This window comes from Patiria miniata, unplaced genomic scaffold, assembly GCF_015706575.1.
Source record: "Patiria miniata isolate m_02_andy unplaced genomic scaffold, ASM1570657v1 HiC_scaffold_7, whole genome shotgun sequence".
NCBI lineage: Eukaryota > Metazoa > Echinodermata > Asteroidea > Valvatida > Asterinidae > Patiria > Patiria miniata.
Window position 1 is genome coordinate 45553421 of NW_024037074.1, and position 25463 is coordinate 45578883.

The 25463-nt window shown below is 38.9% G+C and overlaps 1 protein-coding gene across 1 annotated transcript; it reads right to left on the reverse strand.

Moving 5' to 3' along the window:
- Positions 1-4813: 4813 nt before the first annotated feature.
- On the reverse strand, positions 4814-24929 carry LOC119744801 (ATP-binding cassette sub-family C member 9-like). Its single transcript, XM_038220938.1, has 31 exons — positions 24323-24929; positions 23609-23842; positions 22716-22904; positions 22020-22175; positions 20751-20906; positions 20203-20337; positions 19182-19344; positions 18464-18504; positions 17704-17955; positions 17079-17270; positions 16407-16485; positions 15826-15931; positions 15379-15477; positions 14840-15005; positions 14094-14231; positions 13253-13436; positions 12432-12643; positions 11642-11805; positions 11178-11247; positions 10791-10948; positions 10304-10396; positions 9928-10030; positions 9364-9480; positions 8725-8836; positions 8190-8317; positions 7850-7928; positions 7332-7440; positions 6474-6577; positions 5980-6113; positions 5426-5488; positions 4814-4966 (listed from the first exon to the last, which is right to left on the reverse strand). Exons 1-31 carry the CDS (start codon positions 24923-24925, stop codon positions 4832-4834), a joined length of 4674 nt encoding a protein of 1557 aa, XP_038076866.1. The 5' UTR covers positions 24926-24929; the 3' UTR covers positions 4814-4831.
- Positions 24930-25463: the final 534 nt, after the last annotated feature.

Genomic DNA, 25463 nt, shown 5'->3' on the forward strand with positions numbered 1-25463 from the left:
AAAGGGGATGTTTGTTGTTTATATTTTAGAGATGATTCATGTGTCACCAAGTAATTAAATCACCGAGTTTTTTCGTCTGTAAATATTACTTGCTTAAAAAAATAGTTGCACCTTTCGGTCGATTACACAGTGTCATAAGAAAATGAGTAGGGACAAAATCGTCTCACCCATTAAAACTATTCCCGGACGGATGTATTTTTCTATCATAGATGTGTTCGGGTCCGGGGGGAACCCACGCTGCAGAGACTCCGGTCCGCCCTGGTACTTTGCACGATACGGAACAAAGGTATCAGGTTGTGACTGCAACATATCCCGTGGGTTGATATTCATAAAAAGGGCATGTGGGTGAACTTACAAAGGGAGTCTTGATACACGAGCAAAGTTTTGTGTTGTTGGGCGGTTTGTTAGGGTTGATGGACTCTGATCTAAAGCGTGTTTATATTTGTGGCGTGACGCCGATGAAGGCCAAGTTGAGTTTCTAATGAGGCTAACTTGTTATAAAGTAAGTTGTAATAAGCACACAATGAATCATGGGATGTCAGTTTTGCCAAGATAACGGAAGCCCTCTGTAGTCCCCTGCATAATACGTAAGATAAGTACATTATTGCATAGAAATATGCAACATGACAGGAGTATAATTTTTCACGACTGAATTCCAAAGCCTGATACACTCATCAGTCAAAAGATCGTTAAACATACAATTAAAGGAATTTAAATTATTTTCAAGTCGCGTTTCATATGAGATTTCTGTCCTTTGTTTATTTCCTCCACGAACAGAAATGGCCGAGGGGTGCTGTATGATGTGACAAACTTCATTTATGAATAATAAAATGATTTGTTTTCGAGTTTCCAATATATGTACCTTCAACCACCCCCCCCCCCTCAATGTTCCCAAGAAATCGCTGCCGCTGGTCAACGGATTGACAATTTTGTTTGCTTAATTCCCCCAGTGGTCATATTCTTATTAATAAATAACACATGCTTTAATTAGCCTTTAAAAGTAGACTTCAGCCAGTGGGTTGAATTTCAGCCGATGGATTGACCTACTTTTACTGCACGAGCAGTTTGACAGTGAATGGAGTTTGTGGACGGATTACCGATTCAGGTAATTTCTGGTCACACCTTTGCCATCAATGATGAACGTCCCGCAGATACGAATGCCGTCACCGCTTAACTGCGCCGACCTGCATATTACGACTAATAGTAATACCCAGGCACATTTGCTCGTTCAGTGAAGAAATGCAAATCTCTAATCTGTATACGCAAGGAGTCATTTTTTTGCTCCATATCAAAATGCAGATGTCTAGACCTACCCAACAGTTACGAGGGAATTGAAATGAAAGGAATTGCAGAGGTATGTCGAGAAAAACAAATAGTTCCCTCTCATGAAAATAGTCCAGCGTTTGGTTCACTACAAGCATTCCTTCCATTCAGGATGAAATGAGAGAAAAAAACTTCAGTTGTGAGCGTATAGCTATTACAAGAGCACGGAGGGAGGAACACCTAAGTCAGCAGTTTAAAGAATATTGATCAGAAAAGGAAGGTCGATTTATTGTGTAAGAAAGATATTCTGTTATTTACTTACGTATTTATGTGGATAAGTGGGATTTCGAAGTCAGGTAACCCTTGAGCTGTATTTGCATATGACTACGTTTGACCCAGACGTGCTTAATTACAAAATGTGCTCTGGACGACAGTCCCGTTGGCCAGAAGTGGCTTGCATTGTATACATTTGTATACATTTGTATACATTGCAAAGTCTTGCACGTTTTCGGAGACAGTTCCCACGCTTGGATCCTGCAGCTCGGTAGCAAGGCCCATTTGCTGTGATGGCTTCTTGTGGAAAAACGTAGCTATATATTGTTTTTGCAAACTTTAAGACGTCAGGGTATATGCAAGAGCAAAGTCTGATTTTTGCAGACTTGAGGTTCACAACAGTTTCAAGTTAGTTTTGAATGAAAGTAGTTCTATGTTGTGTGACAACAGCTTCGATAGCTGCCTGACCTGAAAGCGTATAATTTTGAGGACATCAAGTTGGAGCTCCACACAGCATGCCCGGCTTTCTTTGCTGCCCTACAAGGATCTGTAGTGAAGACGAAGAAGAAAACAGAGAAGCAGAGAAAAGCCATGGTTGCAACCGCTGCCAGCATACTCGACCATTTCCGTTGACCACGGAAGAGCTGGCAGTTCCAGACCTGGAATGTCATCCAAATGTGGATGACGGGTTGCAAAAGAAAGGTAAAACAAACAAATGAATTGTTTTTACAAATAGATGATGCCTACTGAAAGTAGTACAACCAACCGATCAATCAGTTAATACGGACGGGATAGGCGGCTCGATCGGACACGGACGGACGGACGAACGCCCTCGGATAACAAACTTAATTGAACAATTATGAAATGACATGTAAATCGTATTACTGTGTATCTGTACAGGTATTAACTCGCATTAACCACTTGAGCTGGTGCGTTGGTGTAAAGGGAGCGAGAAAACCAATCGACAGAATGACACAGCATCATGACGAGGAAGTCGAAGGTTGGAAAGATGCCTTGTGTCAAGATTCGACGGAGGAGACATTTGGACGGAAAAAAGGTATGTATGACAAGAACTTGATGAGGTTAGGAAACATAATGTGCATGGAAGTCAGCAGAAATCATGAATAATTGTTCATAGTTTTCATTTTTTTTATTGTCTTCATAGAACCCATGGGATATGTGCTATGTTTTGACAATGTGAAACACTTCATGACAGCTCGCCACCAATCTAAAACAGCACCACACCAGCAGCTAAATCTCACACAAATATTATTATGCGAGCAAGGATAGGATAACCACCAACGACCTTTGAAATGACAACCCCGACAGTGACACCATCAAACGTAATTGCCATTTCATTCCTTCTACCATGTTCACAAGAAGAGAGCATGATTAGAGATGGTGATCATAACATCGCGAATCGTTTGCCAAGATCTCACCCCTCTACAGCACCTCAAGTACGAGCGGAATATCTCACATCAATATAGCGAGGAGTCATCCAATCAAAGCCACATGGTAACGTGCGAACATTTATAGGCAAAACCAACAATTTTAATTCGTATTTAACCTGCTGATATTTTGCAGGTAACAATATTGTTATAATCCACCTTATCGGTTCCCCCTTTCTGAATAATTACAGTTCGCTTTGAAAGAGTAGAGGTTGCCGCTCTCCGCACTTAACTACATAGAATCAGACTTGAAAAATTGTATAACACACTTTCTTCAGCATTTTTGTAAAAATCCCATTCATTTTGTAATTCAATAACCATGTTAATTATTTCACAGACACTGCGCTGATATGCCGTGACAACAGGAATTGCCAGAAGAGATCCTGGTTTCACACAGTGTGAAGTATACTTCGAGAGGACAGTGTCCCAAAGGGCAAGTGGTACTACTCCTCCGATTGTCGCCGTGCATCGTTGTAAAAGAAAAAAACACGTTGGGAAAAAGAGATATATAAAACTTTACACTTTATATATATCGACAATCATACCTTGTTTTTTGTGTGTGTAAAGAGCTAAACAAGTAATTCAAAAAATTAAATCAAATCTTTGATAATTAATTTTACAGGCAAAGGCAACAGAACAAGCAGCAGTCGACCACATGCGTGAGAACAATAAGAGTGTAATATTCCTCGGTCTCAACTTCCTCGTTCGGAGGGACGCGATTCGGCGAAACGACGGCCAGAGAATGATCATGAACTGGAAAGTGGATCTGCAGAAAGATTTGCAAATGTCCTACAAAGATCTGTAGCATAAACGATATCATTAATGCACTTGTAGTAAGCTTAAGTGAATAAATCCGACATGTAGGCGCAGGCAGGCAGTGCCAGTTATGGGCAGGGCTTGCATTTGGGAAAGTTAGCGAGGTATTGTATACCCAAAAGGAGAGTCATTGACTTTGTTGCCTGCTGCGTATGACAAACTTGAATTCTCAATTACATATGGAAACAATTACCGCACATAAAATTTAGGGTGGAGAACCTACAAATAATTATACAATGGATACAATCACACACACACATGTTTGTTTTACATATCTAGTGTGGACATTCCTTTGTTTTCGTGTAGTTAAGAAAAACCAGTGAAAAAAACTCATTTTACTCAAACTGTAAAACTCTTTCAACACAATGTGTTTGCTATGATTCCCTTTAGTAGTTACATTCACAATACAGTATCAAAACATTCATCCTCCAGGGTGTGTGATTATTTTTTAAAAATCTTAAAATTAATAGCAAATATCCCGTCGCTTCCCATGTGGGTTCAAGTTAATACAAATATGGATAAAAGGGAACATACTACTAATTCACGATTCGACAATCGAGGACTCCCGCCTACGCATAAGTTACGCATAAAAACTTTAACGAACGGTGGCGCTATTTACATTGCAAAAAGAAAACAATACATCTAAGTGCCAGGCAGCGCATCGGTCTGGCTGGTCACATTACTATATCAAACAATTCGAAGAGAAAAAGGTAATATTAAAAACACACGGAAAAAAATAATAAATGTACTTCACAATAATTCTCAACCCCAAATTACTGCTATTTACATTGAGGGCACTACCGCCAACAACGATTTATCGCTAATCACTTCAACCACTAGGCCTACTGATTTCTGTCTACAGGACCTCTGTATATTGTATGTTCACCGTAAAAAAAAAAAACCACGTCATGAAAGAGCATTTAAGGTTAGCACAAAATGTCTGCTGTAGTTAGCGCAATTTTTCTGTCGACTGTTAAGCAGCGCAACGAAATTGACACTTGTTCCATCTCGTATGGATGATCCCTGATTCCTCACTCGTCTTCGACTAGCGCCGTGAACATTCCATCCTCGTCGGCTAGGAGCTCGTCAGGGCTTCCAAACTCTGCCACCCTTCCCGCGTCCAACACGATAATCTTGTCATAGGTCCTAATGGTCGCTATACGATGCTTTGAGAAAAAGAATAAAGACAACAGGTTGTGTTGAATGATAATAATTGGTACGATTAAATAAACTCTTTCCAGCAAAACTCCTTTTTTATCTCTTGTTTTGGTATTTAGTTAAATGAGATAGAGTGAAAACATTACATATTTGATTCACTAATCTTGTGGGAACAGAGAGAGAGGTTTGCGGATTCGCCATGTGGAAGTTATTAGGTATTAAATGCCATGCACTAAAGAAGAAACCAAGAGGTTTCGACTAGAACTTTCCGGTAATTTTTACCGTCATTGGGAGTTGATCCTCTCATTTTTCTTAGATTTCAACTACACCTTTTTGTTTTCAGTTCCTCCATCATTGTTTCAGGAAACTTCTCCTAATTTGTACTAGCACCTATGCAAAGCCACAAACCGTATTGAATATTATTGTGTTTCATTGTAAATGCACATAAAAAACTCTTGTATACTTACTGCGATTGTTAAAACAGTTCTATCTGCAAAGGCATTAGCAACAATGGTCTGCAATATCTTGTCCTGCGGGATATTATTTGAGAAAAAAACATAATTTCTCGTTAAAATTGTGGTAGTTATAGGGTAAATGGCAAATGGCGAATTTTAAAGATTAATAATACGATATCCAATATTGTGTTTGTTTTTTCTTTTGTCGATGTCGATGTCGACCTGCAGAAACATCAAGTCAAATATAGAACCAACTATTTATTGAATTTGTATCTTCATCAGTGTGTCTTTAAATATCAATATTTCCAAAGACAGACATCTTAATATCTCGCAATAACACTTTTAATGTTTAAATCAACATAAGCGATTTGTATTCATGATTGTTATAAATCTGATAAATCTGCTATAGTAAACCCAAAATAGCATTTCTGCATTACTACAAACAAGTACTTCAATGTTCGAAGAGACAAATACAAGCGACAATCAAGCCCAGGCGTTGAAAACAAATACTTTCATCAAATGCGTCAAAACTGTATCATTTCGTCAAAAATTGTGATTGTAGTTACCGTTTCCATATCTACTGAGGCTGTGGCTTCATCCATAATGAGGATATGTGATTTCCTAAGAAAGGCACGAGCCAGACAGAACAGCTGCCGCTGGCCAACGCTGTAATTCTCACCGCCCTCTGTAACAACTGCATCTGTGGTAAGACAAGTTTTCAGCACAGGTCTTATATTAACTTTGCCACCGCTCTCTTCTTTAACCTTAAGGCGTCAATTTGTATAATTCATTAAAAAAGGTAAACTTTTCAGGGAGGGTATCTTATATTACGTCAGACATAAACTGACATCACATACCAGTATCATAAGTCTCTGCTGGCAAGGTATTGCTCAATTTTCACATCGTGAACTATTGTTTTCTTTGAGATTATTAAACAAATTCTTCATGTTCCCGTCTGGAAATTTCTGTAACCCTGTTGACTGCTTATATTGCAGTGACGTTTCTACAGTATTTAATGACCGATAAGTAAACAGGCAATGAAATCGGTTATATTATTTACCTAATCCACCGTCAAGCTGGGAGACGACGTCTTTCAGCTGTGCAATCTCGAGAGCATGCCACATCTCATCATCGGACACGTTCCTTTCCGGATCCAAATTTGCTCTGTATCAGAACGAAATAAACATTGATGAGCTTTTTAAACTATTGATTCTTTGACGTGCTTTAATCAAATCAACAGGACCTAAAATATTTCTCATCTATCTGCTCGGTATCATTGAGTAACACACCCCACTCTTAAAGGCGTTTTATACTTCCGTTTTAGTTTATACCCTGGCAGCCCTGTGCTCATTCCTAAGATAGGTAGGGCCTATGCTTTATTTGCTCTTTTGTATTTATTGTCTTAACTGTGTGTTTTCTGCAGTGAAGTTTTGTACTCGTTGTGATAAGAATCTGCGAAATAAAGTATTGGAATTTGTACATAATTTTGTTCCTCCTATATTTTGCACTAATTGATATATTTCATGCCTTGTTAGTTAGTTTACGTATTGAACGATTACCGATACATGATAACAAAACGATATTGCAGTGAGCTATAAGTTACTGGTTAGTACTGGAGAGAAGGCAATCACTGTGTATTCGTTGCGGGTTCTTAAAAATACCATTGTATCTGACAGTCTAATTAAATAATGTTTTCGTACGTTTTGTGTGTCAGAGCAAGGAGAGAGGGGGTTCGAATCCCCCTCCCAAAACCGCACCTGGATTGTAATAGGATTATGTTTACGGACTTGGTATTATTAATGACATATCGAGAGAAAAAAGGCCATTTGATAAAAATGCACATTTCAATTCCAAATGAACTATACGTCGTGCAGTTTTACAATTATGAAGGTTGGATCATAGTGATCAACAAATTTACCTGACGGGTCCCGTGAAGAGCACTGGGTCTTGTGGTATAATTGATATGCTGCTCCTAAGTTCCATTAGTGGTACGGACATAATGTTGACACCGTCGATGAATATCCGACCTGAAGGAAATATCATTGAGTAACAAAATACTTTAAGTACAGTCACAAACGTACAAGATATATTATTTCCTTGCGATTTTCTTTACTAAACGTTGTGTGGGTTGCCCCGTTTCAAATTTTGATATCTTATAGCAACTGATGCTTTGTGATAAAAATTGGAACTTGTTCTTGTCAAGCAAACCAATGTTTAATGAATGAACAATGGAATCGTCTCAATATACGAACCCTAAACTAAATGTGATACCCCAATTTCTTGAGCTTAAACTGTCAAATTACATAGCTCCTTCATATAATTATGTAGTCAATTCTAGAGTGCATTTTAATGTTAAGATCTACAATCACACAGCCTCCCCCTAAAAAGTTATCTGTTCAAATGAACAAGATCGTATTTTCTGTTGATTGGATTTACCTTCAAAGATGTCTATGACACGCAGCAGTGCCAAGGTGAGGGAGGATTTGCCACTTCCCGTTCGGCCACAGATACCAACCTGTAAAAAAGGCAAGTAATATTTCAGTTTCTTTATGATGTTCACTCCACCACAAGAACTTTAATCAAGTCAGTGGCAAGTTTGACAAAAACCAATCTCACAGTCAATCAGAATTCCATGTCATCAAGTCACAAATAGCTGAGGATGGTCATTGACGATTGAATTTCAAAGCCACTGATCACTGACGTAATTTGTCACATGAGAATGGATGATTGTGATGATTAGATTTCACCTTGATATAATACAATTTGCTAATCTAACCTTTTCCCCAGATTTGAGGAACACAGACACATTTCTGATCACAGCATCAAGACCCTCTGCATACCGAACCGAGACATTGTCAATTCGTATCTCTCCAGTATGCGGCCAGCCTTTTGAAGGCTCGGTCCCTGTTTGAATAAAGAAATAATCTACAATTTAGTTTACAACAAGCTAACACATTTTAAGATAGGCGAATGGCATGGTATTGGGTTGAATCATAAACTACACGTTTTATACATTTAGCATAAACTGTATAGTGACCTTTCTTTAGTGCTTGGTCACTAATGCTAGAATATCAGACTCCGATTGGCCAGCACTTTGTGGGCGTGACTTAAGAAAGACAGGGAGCCTACAAGGTGACGCACATTACAATATAGATGCTGTATTAGCAGAGAGGCAGCATTCGTGTCTTGTTATGATTTACTGAAAACATCGTCAGAAAATTTCTAAAGGGACTGCCTGTCTTATAATGTATGAAAAGAGGTAAGATCTCCAGTCTAGTATTAATCCCGAGAGAAAAGTACAAACTACTTGCCTCCGTAGTCCTCCCTGCCCACGTTCGTGTAGTGCTGAATTCGCTCCACAGCGTTCATCTGCATCTCAACCTCCGTCCGATTTCTCATGAAAAAGTTGAGATATTGAGATATCTGGCAATATCAAAGAAAATAGGTTGATAAGAATCTACAGTTAAGCTGCAAAAGAAACATAGGAATGTCAGTTTTTTTAAAACTGTTGCAAATGGTAGTATCTGTGCTGAATACGCCGCTTAACGAGTTTACAGAGATATTCTGCTTCGTCTTCCATCAGATTTCTTTTTTAGTCCAACTCAAACAATTGTTAGCATTCTTGTGTATCAATCGGTTAAAAATCGCATTTGCTAGTTTATACGTACATAATTATAATGACTCGCAGGAGACAACAAAATACATGATGTCATAACAGGGACTTAAAAACGCGAAGAATAAACTTTACCAACACGCCAAAATAGCAACAACGAAGGAATTGTGTTAAGTTTTGGTGTAAAGTTATAACGATTATTACAAAATAGTCATGTTTGTATATATAGGCCTACTTGAAATATGAAGCTTGACATAATAACATAATTATAGAAGTCGATATCAATTGGATTTCTCAACTTTTGGGGTTTTGGGTCTATGTACAATCTTGCATATACCTGTAAACTGTAGGTGGAACTCAGGCCAACCGCACTAGAACTGATAATATTGAACACCAAGGAGCCAATTAACGTGGTCAACGTAGCAATAAGCACAAACAAGGCTCCCACGAGGTCCTGTGTAAGAATAACAAGAAAACAGCTTCAGCAACACTTCCGAGTTGTGTTGTTTTGCATCGCCGGCGAACCCAGTCTCAGACACTTGTAATTTGTTCTTTAAAAAAAACTGAGAAACAAGTCGAAAAGCGTGTTTTTGCTGGTTGCTTAATGATGTTAGAATAAGGATCTACTCTTTTAAAATGATAACTATTTGAACTTTACAATGTCACAAATATGGGAGAATCTAAAAAGATTTGGGTTATGCATTTCTTGAATTGATACACGACAGACCATTAAATCACCTTTGTACAGGTGCAGTATATCGTAGACATATCTAGACTCACAAATTCGCAAAACAGAATGAACAGCGAGGAAAAACACATCGATATCCTGAGTATTCTCATATTGGTCGTATTTTCAAGCTCTGTATTAAGCGTTTGGTGTTGTTCCTTGTTTGAAACTCACCAGCCTCACACCAAGCCATCTAGCCCCAACCTGCAAATAAAGAAACGCCGTTGTGTTCCTGTCGATTCGAGTCAGGATTGTGTTGTAGAAGGTACTCTCTTTTCTGTGAGGTGAACATGAGAAAAGCATTATAACATAAATTATTAATAACTAAAAACCATACTAGTAAAATAGTGTCAAAAATAACAAATGAAATGTAAAGTTCCTAAATGTATTCTCGAATTGACTGAGAATGCAGAATAAAGCATAGTAGATTCATGGGAACCCCTAGCAAGGCGTGCCTTCAGCACGTCTTTACTTACCCCCTCCCCCCCTTATGTAAACTCCCCCCCCCCCCAACAAAGAGTGATCCACGCCAGAATGCCTTTGAATGTACCTGTAAGCACGGATTGTAGTCAGTCCGCCAAGACTCTCCGAGAAATAAGAAATGACTGGAGATTTGCTGGTGCTGTCCAACCGTTGCATCTCTCTGGGCAAAAACAATTAAGAAACAAAACAATTAAGACAAAACAATTAAGAAATTAGATAGTCCCAAGATAGTAAATAGTTTCATAGGAGCTTGTGTTTTCATAGGAGTATGTATTTCATGTGACAACGTAGCGAAATGAAACGCATGTTCAGAGAGATTCTCAAATTCAAACGAAAATGAATGACCGATTTTCAGAAGTGAATTAACATTTTAGGAAATTGGCCGGGAAAACCTACAGTTCGTGTCGAAATGACGTGTTGTTTTCCCCGGGTAAAATAACCCAGAAAAAGTGACCCAAAAAATGTCAGGTTAAATCTGAAACCGGATCCTGGTCGAATCTGCTACGGGACTTTTAAGAGTGAAGAGCAAACCGTTTTTGAAAACGTTACTTTACCTGGATGCCGCTAGGTAGTACTTTTGTAAGAAGAAATACAAGATGGCTATCGGGACGACAAAGGCGAGGAAGATTGGCATGACAATACCAACGACAACTACTGACGCTATAATCTGCATGATGCTGACGGTGAATCCATTGTACGAGTTGGCTAGTCTCTGGGTAAAGACAATGATGTTGGATTTCATTCACCTGCCTATGTTGTCAAATATCATATTTCCATTTCTTCAGGATGGATCATGGAAAGAATCGGATTTTGTGCATTGAAAACCAATCCCACTGTCTACCTCCTTTTTCAGGTGTAGCCTTTACATCAAAACAAAACTATATTATTAAAGCATTTGCATCATGAGGAGCCAATCGTTCCCCGTAGTCCTATTTACTTACAAAGTCGATTATCTGGGTGTCATTCGAGAATCGATTTAGAATCCGCCCGACAAGAGTGGTATCGAAAAACCTGTTTAGAATGAAAACATAAGAAACAAAAACAAATGTCACGAAGGCCTACACAAATCAAATTGAATCCATGAAAACAAGTATTAATTTCATGTCATGTATACAGTACGACTACGGTATGACTTGGATCATTCCTTGACCTTTCTCTATAATAAATGACGAAGTCTGTGTTCCTATGCCATGTTCCTTACGGAAACAATGGGTGTAATCAAAAAAAACATTCCTTAGAAAACATACATTTACTCCTAAATGTATATGCAACACAAATGAGGAAAGTCGCTACACTGAACATGGCTATTAACATACTGCTATACCGAACATCGTCCTTGGCTCCCAAAGTTGAGTGTATATAAAACCTTCTTTTTTTTGGCACATGTCATGGTTTCCACATTTACCTTAGCGGTGCATGTACGATATTCCGTAACATTTTCATATGCAGGCGCTTGGCCGTCAACGTGAAAGACAGAATAATAGCCGATGTTTGAAGTACTTGACTTAATGCGGTTCCGATCGAGAGGCCTGCGTACCCGCCAAGATACTCGTTGTAAGTTCTGTCACTCTAAATATATAGACAAGAAAATAATGGTTTGATTGAGTTCAACACATCTTGTCGATATCTCGCAAAATGTAAGGCTCATCAAATATTAAGTGATACCTGTGCACAGGTCACCAGTAATACTTGCGCAAATCACAAGGTAGTTGAACTGGTCCTGTATTCGCCTTCCACCAGTATGGTCAGTTTTTATTCCTGCCCGGCCCACACATGGATTGTTTTATTACATGAACTGAAAACTGCAGCACTGAAAAGAAGGGCTGTGGTGGGAGCGGAGCAAGTGATCTCAACTGTGTATAATTTGAGGAGGAGACCACGGACAAATGCCTTTGTCTAATGTGCTGTGGTTTCCCCGGAAAATTCTTCCAACTCAAAAATGAAACTTGTTCATCATTGTCTTCTCTTTTGCCTGCGAAGTAAAGTGCCACGGGCACCTTTGATGAATCATTCGCCCTAACCTTCCCAAATACTCCACAATCATCTTTGCAAAATGGAGGATTTTGCAGGATGGCAAAAGTGTGTTGCTGATTTCGGAGGATGCACTTTATGTCAAGGTCTTGGGCTGGACCTTGTGTTGTTTATAATAACTTTGAAGATGACAGAGGTTCTGTGGCAGAAATCATATTTCTGACCTCGTTGGCCGGATGTAAGCCAGATTCAGACCAGTCGGACAGCCAGAAGTTGGTAACGACAGACAGCGATGATTGCATGGCCACAGCGAGGGCAACGAAGCAGATTACTGCCCAGCCGATGTTGCTCATCAGATACATGTAGGTCTTATAAGACACAGCTCCACGGACCATTTCTTCCTGCTGTATTAACTTCCCATCACCCTGAATAAGTTCTAAATTAGTAGAACAAAAACAACCACAGATGTGCTTGATATTAGGCCCATTTTCAATACACAAAATCTCCTTCAAGCCTGGGCAAATCTTGTTTAATTGTTTAGCCTGTTGTGTAATTGAACATAACACTGACTCTTGCATGGAAGTTTTTTTTTTAATTTAGGAAGTTGTTTTTTTAATTTGAGTCGGCACCCTACTACTCTGGCCCATGACCACAGGCCATTCATTCATGGCATCATTGAGACCACTAACACCCACTGAAACCACAGAAATGTCGTTGGAGATCGAAAGACTGTTACATTTTGGATGTACCACGGGCCCCACTAGTGATCTAGTACTAAAGTGATCTAGCGATATAGATGAACTCGGGCGTGTCTACCAAGTGGCTGGGATAATATAAAGCAGAAAAGTGTGAGTAGACTTGAATCATGCTGGCTCAGAAAAGGGTTTTGAATAAAGTGTAACTTACAATAGACCTAATCTCAAAATACTTTTAAAGGGATATTTATTCACGTAGCACGGTTATATTTATTTTTATGTTCACGCTTGGCAGCACAAGATCTTGAAAGTGAAACCCGCAAGGTGAAATAATCACTGATTCATTGTACCTGCTGATACGACGGAAATGCTTCGCTTCAACTTTGACCGTTCCTCCTCGGCGCTCTCGGCTTGACTGTCATTCCATCCCACTGCTGACACCTGTTTGATCTCCTCGTACATTTCGGGATCTGCCTTAATGATGTCATCTATGCTTCCTCTGGCAACGATACGACCATCTTTCATTTCCAGTATCTGACAGCATGTGACATTGAAACCAGCAATCAGCCTTGTATATCACACTCTGGGTTATTGTAATGTTTTCAAGCTAAGAATGTTACAGACATATTTCCTATAGTCGAGATCCTCTGATTTTGTTTGCCGTTTTGGATGTCTTTTAGACCTAGGTCCATTTTCTGACGTGGGGGCGATAAGACTTGGAAATGATTTAATGTTATGTAGGGTGTATGCATTCACCAACCAAAGATATCTGATAAGAATATGATTAGAATCTCGGGAAAATGACAACAATAGACAAAGTAACTATACACCAGAATCGAATTGGCAGTTTGCATATTTTAGCTAGTGCATTGCTTTAATACAGGTTGCTGAAGTTGTCTATGTCATTTTATGGCAAGCTGGACATGATACAGACACCTTCTTAAGCTCCAGATGTCTTGATATATTGTTTATTAGATTCGACACTGTATCTGGTCTTGCAGGGTTGTTTGCCTTATCCTTTTGCGATTATGGTTTTCACAGGATATATGATCAAAATTTGGTTTAAGTAAACTTTTGTATTGGCCAGAAGCAAATAGCGTCAACTTAGTGTGTATCAAATAAAAAAAACAAGACTGATGGAGTTCCTGTTGATTTGTTTTCTAACGGTTTATACCAAATGCACAAACTCACCAGGTCGGCTCTGCTAAGATACTGCAGCTGGTGGGTGACAAGAATCACTGTTTTGTTTTTGTTCACAAGCTGTTTCATGATTCCTTCTTCGAATAGTTGACGGCCGACGTGAACATCCAGCGCCGACAGGGGATCGTCCTGCATAATAAAAAAGAATGAAATAATCTAAAAGTATTAAATGTGTGCTCTTCAAGCAACCTGACAGTATCTGAGTAGAGCTGGCCTAGCTTGCTCGTAAGAGTGTCCTCATCATCTCCCATTACGTGACTTAGCTTGGTTATCTTGTCGATTCTCTTATTTACTTTTTTATTATGTTTATTTTTATTTTTGTAATTTTATTTATTTATTCCTCTTTCGTTTTACTATGTGCATTATTTGCGTTTTTACATACAGAGTTGGAACTAAATGTGAATGGCATCTACATCTTTGTTCATCTGATACTCAGTCATCAAGACCAGTTGGTTTTCTATTCAGGATAATTGACCTTAACATATGCGGTGAGTGGTACTCTAAACTAAAGTGATTGGTGCATTTGTTGTAGCAACATAGTTCCATTACTGTCCTACTCAACTCAGAGTGTACCATACAAGGGCTTTGAACGTCACATTTTAAAATTCTCTTCCCACTGTGACAGGCATGAGAAGACACTTTATGAGTCCGTTTTTAGTCCAACGAAACTTCTCAAAGATGCCATCTAAAAGGGAACAACACTTACGAATGTGTTTTGCGGAATTCAATTCATTTACCAAAATGATGATATCCCTGTCAGCGTAAATGGTCCTTGCCACACTGACACGCTGCTTTTGTCCTCCGCTCAGATTGATGCCTTTCTCTCCAATCTCTGTTTTATCTCCAGCCGGTAAAATGTCGATGTCTGGTAAGAGCGCACATGCATCCAAGACCCCTTTATACCTTTCGATTGATCAAAAGCAACAAACAAAATAAATAAGGACCACAAGAGCGATAAATTGGTAATAATTATAAAACTCTATTTCGTAAGTGCCGACACTACGCTTAAAAATATAGTGGAAGTAACGGCTCAGTCAATTCATGTCAATAATGTTATAATTCTATAATAAACAAAATAATTTGAGTAAATATATTCCCACCGAACAGATTCTTGACCATTTCTCCTTTCAACATTTAATAGCGGAAAAATTGTCATACATGCACATTATATTTTCAAGAATCTTTACTTTCAAGAAATAATATCGGAACCTTACACTTTCTTTGTGTATTTTCTTGAAAATGACTTAATTTCATAAAATGAATATAATAAAAGTACCGTTTCCTTTCCAACTTTGTAGTGAACAGAATATTCTCCCGCATCGAAGCATTCATAAGCCAGGGTTTCTGAGCTGCAAATGCAATGCCGTCCTTTTCACTGAGACAAGACATTAAAAAGCAATTTACCTGTTTAGCAAAATATAATTCAGATTTTTAATCTTCAGACAAATCTGAGGTCTAGACCACACAATAAATTCAATTTCTTTGGTTGTCCAAATGGGGCACCGTTCAGTATTGATGCGCGAGGCTATTGGTAACCAACATTGCAACCAGCCTCATTCTGGTCGCAAATAGTCGACTAGACCAGCCCAGCCATCGCCGACTAACCAGCTTCAGATCAATGTCAGTCGAAACATTGTTAACTCTTGATTAAATGTGCTCCATTCGACTTAAAATGACAATGAAATATTCATGAAGTCAGTCGATCATATCTAGGCCTACTCACTCATTAATGTGTACATTCCCAGAGAGTGTCGTCATTTCATTCAACATGGCCGCCAATAGTGATGACTTCCCACTTCCAACCTGACCAATCACTATTGTCAATTTGCCTGCAAAGCAAAGATATTAGTCAAGAGTATAAGTCAAATTATTGGTCAAGAACTGAAAACACTACAAGCAAAATGCTTAATGACAAAAGCAAAAACTCATGTACCGGTATCCGTTTTAAAGCAATTGCTAATCTGGGAAGCATTTGCTTGAAAATTTTTTTTTTTGCTTTTGCTTCAAAGTAGAAGCTTTTGCTTGTTTATAGTTTATGTTTAAAAATGTAAGGAAAAACCCCCAAAAAAATCAATTGCTGTTTTGTATGTATTCGGCCCTTTAACTATGACCTATGACCTATGACTAGGCTGCAACCTTTTCACGTATGTTCACTTTTATGAGTATAACAACATCCCGGGCACACACCAAGACAAATATAGTAAGGCCAAGTATAACCGGCATCATAACGGAGCAATTAAGATGGTATAAGTGAAATATATTAAAGCATTATTCAAGACCAACTTTATTTTTCTATTCACTTACCTGCTGGAATCTCCACATCTATGTTGGACAGGACAGGTGTCGTACTTTCAGGGTCCCAAACAAAGTTACCATCAGTGATCTGCATTTTGCAAAGTGTGGAATAACGCTTCGACATTTAGTAATTTCAACATTTTGCGAAGCAAGCGGATATCACCGTTCTCGTTTGTTGGTGAATTAAAGTAACAGAAATCGAAGAAAATCCTTAATTAGAACTAGCATCTTTCAGATGCATTATAGATGCAGATGCATAAAAAACTAACCCCCAAAATCCATCTACTTCTGAAAATAACATACAGCAAAAGCAAATGATGTTTATTCTCTTAAAGTTAATGTGTAAATCTTATCCCATTGGAATTGGTGAAATTATAATCTGTTAGATCTATGGTTTGCATGAACGAATTTCCATGGCATTTTTACTGAATATACACAAGAGTATAATTAATATGCTCCATCAGATGAAAGACTAATGTTAAGTAGTTTTTGGGGGAAATTAAAGGATATCTGCTTCCACTTATTTTGGGACATCCTGTACAGTGGGCAGGTCTCAATCAACTTTAACACAGTGTAATTTAGGGTGCTCAGATCTAAATGTTGTAAATCTCAAGCGAATTCTTCTTTTTATTGTTACACATTTTAAATATTTTATATAAAAGTCAAAACAAACTGCCATGCCTTGATTGCTAATCGGTCCGTATTTGGGCTGGAAGGTACAGGTGAGCTGGTAGACTCTGTTAGCGAGATGCCATTCGTTATTGGCCCCGTCTCCTCATCCGTGTCATCGGTCTGGATGCCGATAGAGATTGTTGGCTCGAGATCGTCGGTAACGAGTTGGTGAAACACTACCCTACTAGCATCGTTATACTTCTGCGGGAATATAAACACACAGAGCCCTTTGAACGGATGGTTCATCAAAAAAACTTTTCAATATTTAAAAAAACCCAGGATGACCACACCCTTCATCGACACGTAAGGCTTGCACAATTTGACATTTTGGTTTTTTCCCACCAAAAGAACTACTCAAAATTACCAAAATTACCATAAGCCTAGGCCAGATAATGTGTACGAGATAGGTGATCTGGGCAGAGTGTATGATCTTAAGAAATCATTACCAGACACAAATCAATATTTCTGAAACGGATGAGATATTCCCTTTTTTTCAGATAGGTAAGGTTTCAACTCACGAATATTTATTGACACTAAGGGTTAATATTTCTTGACATAAAAAGTATGCTGCACGAACTGATGTTCTTAAGTTCGTCTATTTGAGGAAGTTATATCATTACGTCAGCTCCCATACCTTCTGATCTTTTGAATGGTTATTTTCCTGCGTCTCTCCATGCTCCTTAAGTTTTCCACGGTTCCCTTCGACTTCAGGAGCCAGGAGGAAGTTTAGAATTCGCTTGGAGCTGACGATAGAGCCCACGACGGTCGATACCGACAGGGGTATCTGGAAGAGCGGAATCGCGATCAAATTGAAGAACGACAAAGAAGAAAAGGTGATTTCAGGCGTCAGCGGTGTTCCGTAAAGTGGCTCAAATGTCACAAAGGCCTGGGAAGAATGAAAAATACACAGAATTGTAAATCACAACAACATAACCTTCCAATTAAATTATATGTTTAGAAGCAAACAATACAATTTCCTTTCAGCGTGTTTTGAGTTAAATCACAAGAGAGCACTAAAACATGAAGCAAAATGTCGACAACAAGATGAAAAATAAATGGAATACGAAAGGAATATTAACTCTTTGATTGACATGCTGTATTTGCGAACTGAATACTGTTGTTCATCAGAGGCAGGTGTTCATTCGTTCTGACAACAAGCCCGGACGAAATATCTCCTCGTACAATATGTGAGTACTTTTACGGGAATATGGCATGTGGAAGTCTTTTCAACTTTTATTCAGAAGAAATAGTTGAAATTTGGCTCCTACTATACGTTCCGCAGTCGCCCCAAATCTTTGGTTGACTTAGTTCATTTCCCAATGACTGGGGCCCACGTTCAATCGCTAGTTAGTTAAAGATTCCGGGATTCAAATTCTAAGAAAATCTGCACTCACCACTAATGTCACTAAAATTGGAACTCCGAATGTTATAGACACTGCAACAAAAATAATGTAAACGAGTTGTTACGCAATAAGTAAAAAAAAATACTGCAATGGGAACTTGCGCGATCCCCCGGCATAATTATGCTTGCAGTTATTAAGGACACTTGTCAGTGTACCTAACCAAAATGGAAGATTTCTATTGTTTTAGCAATAGTGACTTTGACCTTTGAACTGTTGGCCCTAAAAGCCATAGGCTTCTTAAGACTACCTAGAGCAAGCCACAAACCTCATATGAAGTTCCTTAGCAAAGTACAAAATGTACTTCTCAAGTTATCGCGCTGACAAGAGTTAACCTAACCAAAACATGACATACATTATTATGTATAGGCAGTATATTATTTAAACAATTGTAGGCAGTATAAACGGAAAACCATTTCATGAATATCAATGAATACAGCAGAATTTCTAAAAATCATAGCAGCTCTAAATTTTACATTTGAAACTCAATCAGGTACGAATGTCCAAACGTTCCATCTTTTACAACGATGATCAATTCCCGTTAGTGGATACAAAGTAACAAAATATCACGTGCATTAAAAGTCATATTGTACCATGTTTTTAATTCATAAGACTTTGCTTGAATACCAGCCAAGTTATAAAATTATTATTTGAACATGCTTCGTCAAAATAGGTTCTGTTTTCTATAATAAGGATACATCATCTGCCTTACCCGAGGTGATCATGCATAAACTGATGTACAATAAGTGGCGCACTTCTTTCTTTCGGACCGCCTCGATTTGCTTACAATAGAGCTCTTCCCAGGCGTACATCTTCAATAGTTTGATTCCTTGTAGAAGCTCGTTGGTTAGCTTGAGACGCTGGTCCGAGCAACCCTGAAACAGACAGTTGCAATAGGGCCATGTTGGTAATGTTTCTTACCCGTTTTTTTTTTCAAACTTGACAATCGATCCTGACCCAGAAATAGCCACATACATGGGCGTGGCGAGGGGGGGGAAGGGGGGCACTTGCCCCCCCCCCCCCCCGGAAAAGCAAAAAAAAACAAAAAAAAAAGGAAGGAAAAAAAGGGAAAAAAAGAAAAGAAAAAGAGGCGCGAAGACAAAGTGGTGTAAATTTAATGAGTTGGGGGGGGGACAAAATGTCCCTGCCCCCCTCTAAAACTGATAAATCGAGAATGTGTTGAGAAATACAAGCATTTTTTTGCAAAAAAAATGTTTGCCCCCTCTAGAAAAAATCCTGGCGACGCCCATGGCCACATACATAGTGGTTTGAAGGTAGCAGTTGGAAGGGGGCGTGGTTTTCGACATGCACCCCTTTTGGCAAATCAGTGGTGAACCAACATGTAAATTGTCAGAGTGCTTCAATCTTTGTTGTGTGTGTCCAGGGGACCTCCATTCATCTTTTCGGACCATTAGAGAACAAGTTGTGTCCCTCCAAACACTGTTAATTGCGCGTAAAACAAAACGACTTGCGCTGCAGTGCCTTCGTGTGTATATTTTCCTAATAGAATGGTGGCAGGGTTAAAGAAAAATATCGCGCAGGATATATCGAAGAATTAATTTGTAAGTTTTCCTTTGATAAATTTTTTTTAGGTCGATATAAGCTAACACAAGACAAGCATTTTTTTTATTGCTAGACTTTTTTTTATTCTCTTTCAGCTATATTTCACTAAATAGTTCTAACCCTTCAAAGTTTACGTCCTTCATCAGCTGACAGTTCTTTCAAAAACTCACCAAAATAAGCTTCTGCCTGTTGGCAAGGATGGCTGCAACTCGGAACTGAATCGGGACAGCGACGAGGAACAAGGAAGCTCCTAGGAGCGCCGAGAAACCAATTTCGAAATACAGGAAAATCAAGATGATGATGATCTGCAAAAAAAAGAAAAAGAAGGACCGAAAACTTTGCTTGTGATTGTGGTAGAGAATTAATATATGACGTAGACTTGATGACAAGTCGTTATTTATTTCGTATTTTACCTGTGAACTTCAGTCCGGAACTCCATCGGCGACTAAAGTACGTAATCAGCCGGGTTGCGACAAATCTAACGAATTGACGATTACGCATCCGCACCCTTATTCATAACATGCAAGAAGTGCAGTACATACGCAGTGCATTTTTGCCGTGAGATCCAATCGCACACTGGCTTATCGTTTAGAAGGGCAAATAAATATTTATAGAAAGCTGCTTAACCTGGCTTGTTTCATTTTATTTGTTTGTAATATTATTGTTGTACAAGTTCATCACGACCTAGGGAAGCAATTAGTTCATCAAGAAGACTTACCGTAAAAGGAGCCGACCACATAAAGTTAATGAACTGAAACATGACCTGGACATTTGTGGCATCTGCGGACATGTGGTTGGTGACTTGGCCCATGGACATCTGGCCTCCCGAAGTAGTAAAAGTGGCCAGTCGTAACGCCTTCTTGTAGACCACACTCTAGTGCAGATAAAGAAAAGATACATTAGTGGCATCTGCGGACATGTGGTTTGTGACTTGGCCCATGGACATCTGGCCTCCCGAAGAGGTAAAAGTGGCCAGTCGTAACGCCTTCTTGTAGACCACACTCTAGTGCAGATAAAGAAAAGATACATTAGTGGCATCTGCGGACATGTGGTTGGTGACTTGGCCCATGGACATCTGGCCTCCCGAAGAGGTAAAAGTGGCCAGTCGTAACGCCTTCTTGTAGACCACACTCTAGTGCAGATAAGGAAAACATATCATTCTTTTCTAGTTCTTTAACAACCGGGACTGCCCATCCTATTACTCTCAGTACTACCCCGAAACTCCCCATCACACTCTATGATCTCCTGGATTAACCAATAAGTCAAACTTTATACAAATATTAGTCCTAATATAAACGTGTCACCACACAAAATATTATCTGCACTACTTTCTCAATGAACCTCATCTACTTTTTGTATGGGTTACTACTAGCCACAGTGCATTGCAAAGTTTAAATGAAATCAGTGTGATATCCAATGAGCTGCTGAACATTTATCTTTAACGTTTTTGCTGCATGGTTATGATCAATCAAATATCTTTGTACAAGTGTTTGTGACAGGTGTTATTTGTTGGTCAGACACATAGCTAAAAGAGTACGCATTGCTTTCCCTTGAACAGTTCATAACTTTAGTCTTTTGACGATGACTATAGCGCAGGCTAGTCCAAACGTTGAGACCTAAGGCAAGTTCTTTTAGAACTTAAATCAGGACTGTTTTTATCAGAAAAACTACTTAGCGAGAGTTGATAATAAGCAGGACAAGTTCTTTTCGTACCTAAATATCTTCTAAACAGTAATTATTACCATATGGTGTTACCGAAAACCAAAACGATACTGACACTCTACCATGCAGAGCCTCAAATCTTATGTAAGTCTTGACATTACAGAATATTCAATTAGCCTCCATTTGTTTTCCAATGTACTCACTTGTTCCACAACATTAACAGAACTGATGTTCGGTTTTAAATCCTTAAGAAGTGTCTTGACAACAAAATAACTACAAGAACGGCACAATTCAACAGATTATTATCCTTATATGAATAACCTACCTGTAAGGCCGCTCGGACGTTCGCACCCACCACGAAAACCACTTTGAAGTGCATATTCTGGAAGGATGCTTTCAATATTACCACCAGGAACAGAGTCACAATCAGGACGTAGCCATTGGCGAAGAACTCGCCGAATTCCACGTAATGTGGAGCAGGCTGAAAGAAGAAATGCGAGGGCAATAATGCATATGTTCTGGTATCAATTGTGCTTCAACTTTTTCATTAGGAGCAATTTCAGGTTTTGTTTCCCCATATGGTTGTTGATTAGAGATGTAAAACATCTTATCAGAAATAATTATTGCCGATATAAAAAGAAGCAGTGAAGAGAAAACACATAATTGTTTTCTGTTCAATTTGGAGAAAAACAAAAACACTGAACAACATTTCTTTCGTATTTTTGTTGCAATGAATGTTTTGTTGCATAGATACATGGCAATAAAGTTCAGGAAATGACAGGGCAAATAATGAAACATGAATTGCTTATACATGTATTTTAAACATGAATTTGGTGCAGTATTAGGGAAACTTCCATTACAAAGTAACATTCTTTCAGCCAAACATAAATATCTGGAGGATATAAATCACAGGATCCTTAAAGGCAACAGTTCTGGCATAAAATTAAACTAATGAAGTTTATAAGATTTATTTATATGGTAATAGTTTCAGAAGTTTGCGAAACGTTATGATATGACTTACTGGCTTTGTATCTGCTGAAATCGTGACTTTGGCAACAAAACCTGTGATGGCTCCGATACAAAGAGGCCCAATGATATTTAAGACGTCGGCTATCATCTTGTACAATGCACCTTCAAGCAACACTGTCCCGTAGGCATCAATGTAGATTCTGAACATAGATGGTTTGGTGTCCTTCCTCTCTGCCCGATCCTGGGGTGAAATGAATAAAAAAAAACCTCCATATTGAACCTTGAAAAAAATGAGGTTCATTGACCTTATTGCCGTGCTAGAATCAGATTCTGCGCACTGATATTTAACTATTTGGCATGTATCTCCGAAGTCTTCATTGAATTAAAAAAACAAAACATTTCGAATAAGTTTTGCCTATTAGAGTTACTATAGGTCGTTAGAGAGAAACTGAAACCGCTTTGTCAAGAAAACAATGTTCTAGGAGCCCTATAAAACAAAGTAAAAACGGTTACAAACATGGAAAAAAACTCAAAATTGCACCATTCCTGGCCAAATTACTCAAATGTACAGTCCATCATTTGTAAAGTGTGCATTCTGTTCGTTTGAAGCAACAAAATAATGAAATTTTAGAAGAAAAGAACGTTTAAGAAGAAAACAAAAAATGTTTCACAACATCTTCGGGAACAAAAAAAATGTCATACGCGCTACAATATTTGAGTGATTAATTTAAAAAATGATATCATTGTAAGGTTTCAATTCGCTCACCCATTTTAGAAAGATTTCTTTTTAACTTGGTACTGCAATGCAAGTGGTTTTAAATTTTGTTCACACGTAGCCATTTGTAGATTAAAATTGATTTCGGTTTACTTCATTTCGGGTCCATGGATCGGCTTGGATTGTTGTTGTCTTCAGACAAGTTAAAAATCACAGAATGTTGATCTTACCAGCTCCCTGTCGAAAGCCTCTTGGAATAGTTTGTGGTTGTGATGGGCTCTATGTCTTTCCGGGATGTCCCCCAGGTCTTTGTGCTCCAGTGGCTTCTTGTAGCCTTTCGCAAACACCCAGTTCATCCACCAAAAGGTTGCTTTAGACAAGAGGCTCACGTAGTCGTCCATGAAGTGCATGTTGGGGTTTTGGAGGTCTTCGTTGATTGTTTTGAGCTTACTGGTTCCAACAACCTGCAAAGATTGATTTGGTTGTGTGATATTCGATTCTGTCTTAATTGAGCTGATAAAAATCAATAACCGCCTTCAGAGGCTAGTACTCCCGATAAAGTTGGAGCTCCCACGAGTGTGGGATATTTTCCCACAGTATAATTTCCCCCTTTTCTTTCGGAAAGCTAAAGAGGGAAACTCACACAAAAAAAGCAGAACAAACTATTTGCGACGACTTACAAGTTTATGCATTTTTTTCAGAAATTATCTTTCATTGGAAGATGGTAAAAGCTTCTGAATTGCGATTATCAAAAGTGTCTATCTATTCTTTTCATAATGCCCAACGATCGCTTTGTGTGTGAATTTTGCTGCAAATACAAAGGCTTTTCAACTCAATTCTCACTTCACTAATTACTTTGTAAACCGTTACTCTTCATGACTTTTTGTTTTCTCAGCTACTCTGAGCTCTTAAATAGATGATTAGTATGCTAAATAAGAAATCACCTTTATTCTGATCAAATTTAGTTCGTTCAGAAGGAGGATGCCGTATGCGATCACCATCAGTACCGTCAGATCAAACCGAAGCACGGTGACGTCGACTATATCGTGGTGCTTGAGGTCAGCTAGCTGTAGTGATTCTCCGATCAAGGCCAAGACCCAATAAATCAGGAGCAAGATGGACATTGAAGGTATCTGCCACAGCTCCATGTGATGGTAGTAGACGAGTGACAGGACCATGGCAATGAAGGCAGCGGCACTGGGGGCGTAATAGTGGGGTTGGGTAGACTGCTGCCATGCCCGGTACGTCTCGTCCGTCAGAACTCCCTCACCGATGGCTGCGGCCAGAACGAGCAGCGACGCGAGGCTGACCAGCCACCGCACCGTGTGACCCGGATAACACAGGACATACTTAGTTTTGCCCCGTTTACGGTTGTTGCAGACGCATCCCAGTTCGAAGAGCGCAAGGGCAAAGAAAAATATGAATGCGACATGCGGCAGCAATGCCAGTCCGTTTATGAAGCACGTGTTGCCGACCCATTCACTGGAGAGGTCGGTAGAAAGGTAAGTGTTGTTGTTCCCGCAGAACCATTCCCATTCTTCGTACATGATTGCACTGTGCTAAAAAAAACACACACACACAAACGCAATAAACCATTATTAGCGTAGAAGCTTTACAATAGATTTCGAAATGACAATGGCTTTTGCACTATAGGCCTATTAATGTAGTACGCAAAACTATAGGCCCAGAGAGCAAAGATTCACGTGACCTAGCTTCCTTCCTGTCCAAACTGGAAGTGCCTATGGGAAAAGATGTCAACGATGCTAGTCTCTGGCTAAGTTGTACTGTACAAGAGTATTACCGCTGACGTCATAAAAGTTTGCTGGTATCACTTTATAATTGATGTATATAATCAGCTTCATTCTAAGAACAATTTGAGGGGGAAAGATTGATGACGTCACCAGACAGGAAGTTATAATGAAAAGACCTTTAAACCTTAAAAAATTGCTGAAAACTCAGCAGCGAGAGCTATCACCCAGATATTTACTTCAAATAGCACAGCTAACAAAGCTCTCGATCTTTATTATAATGACATCACAATAACGTCATCAAGTATCAGATGACAAGCAACCAAAGATTTCTAGA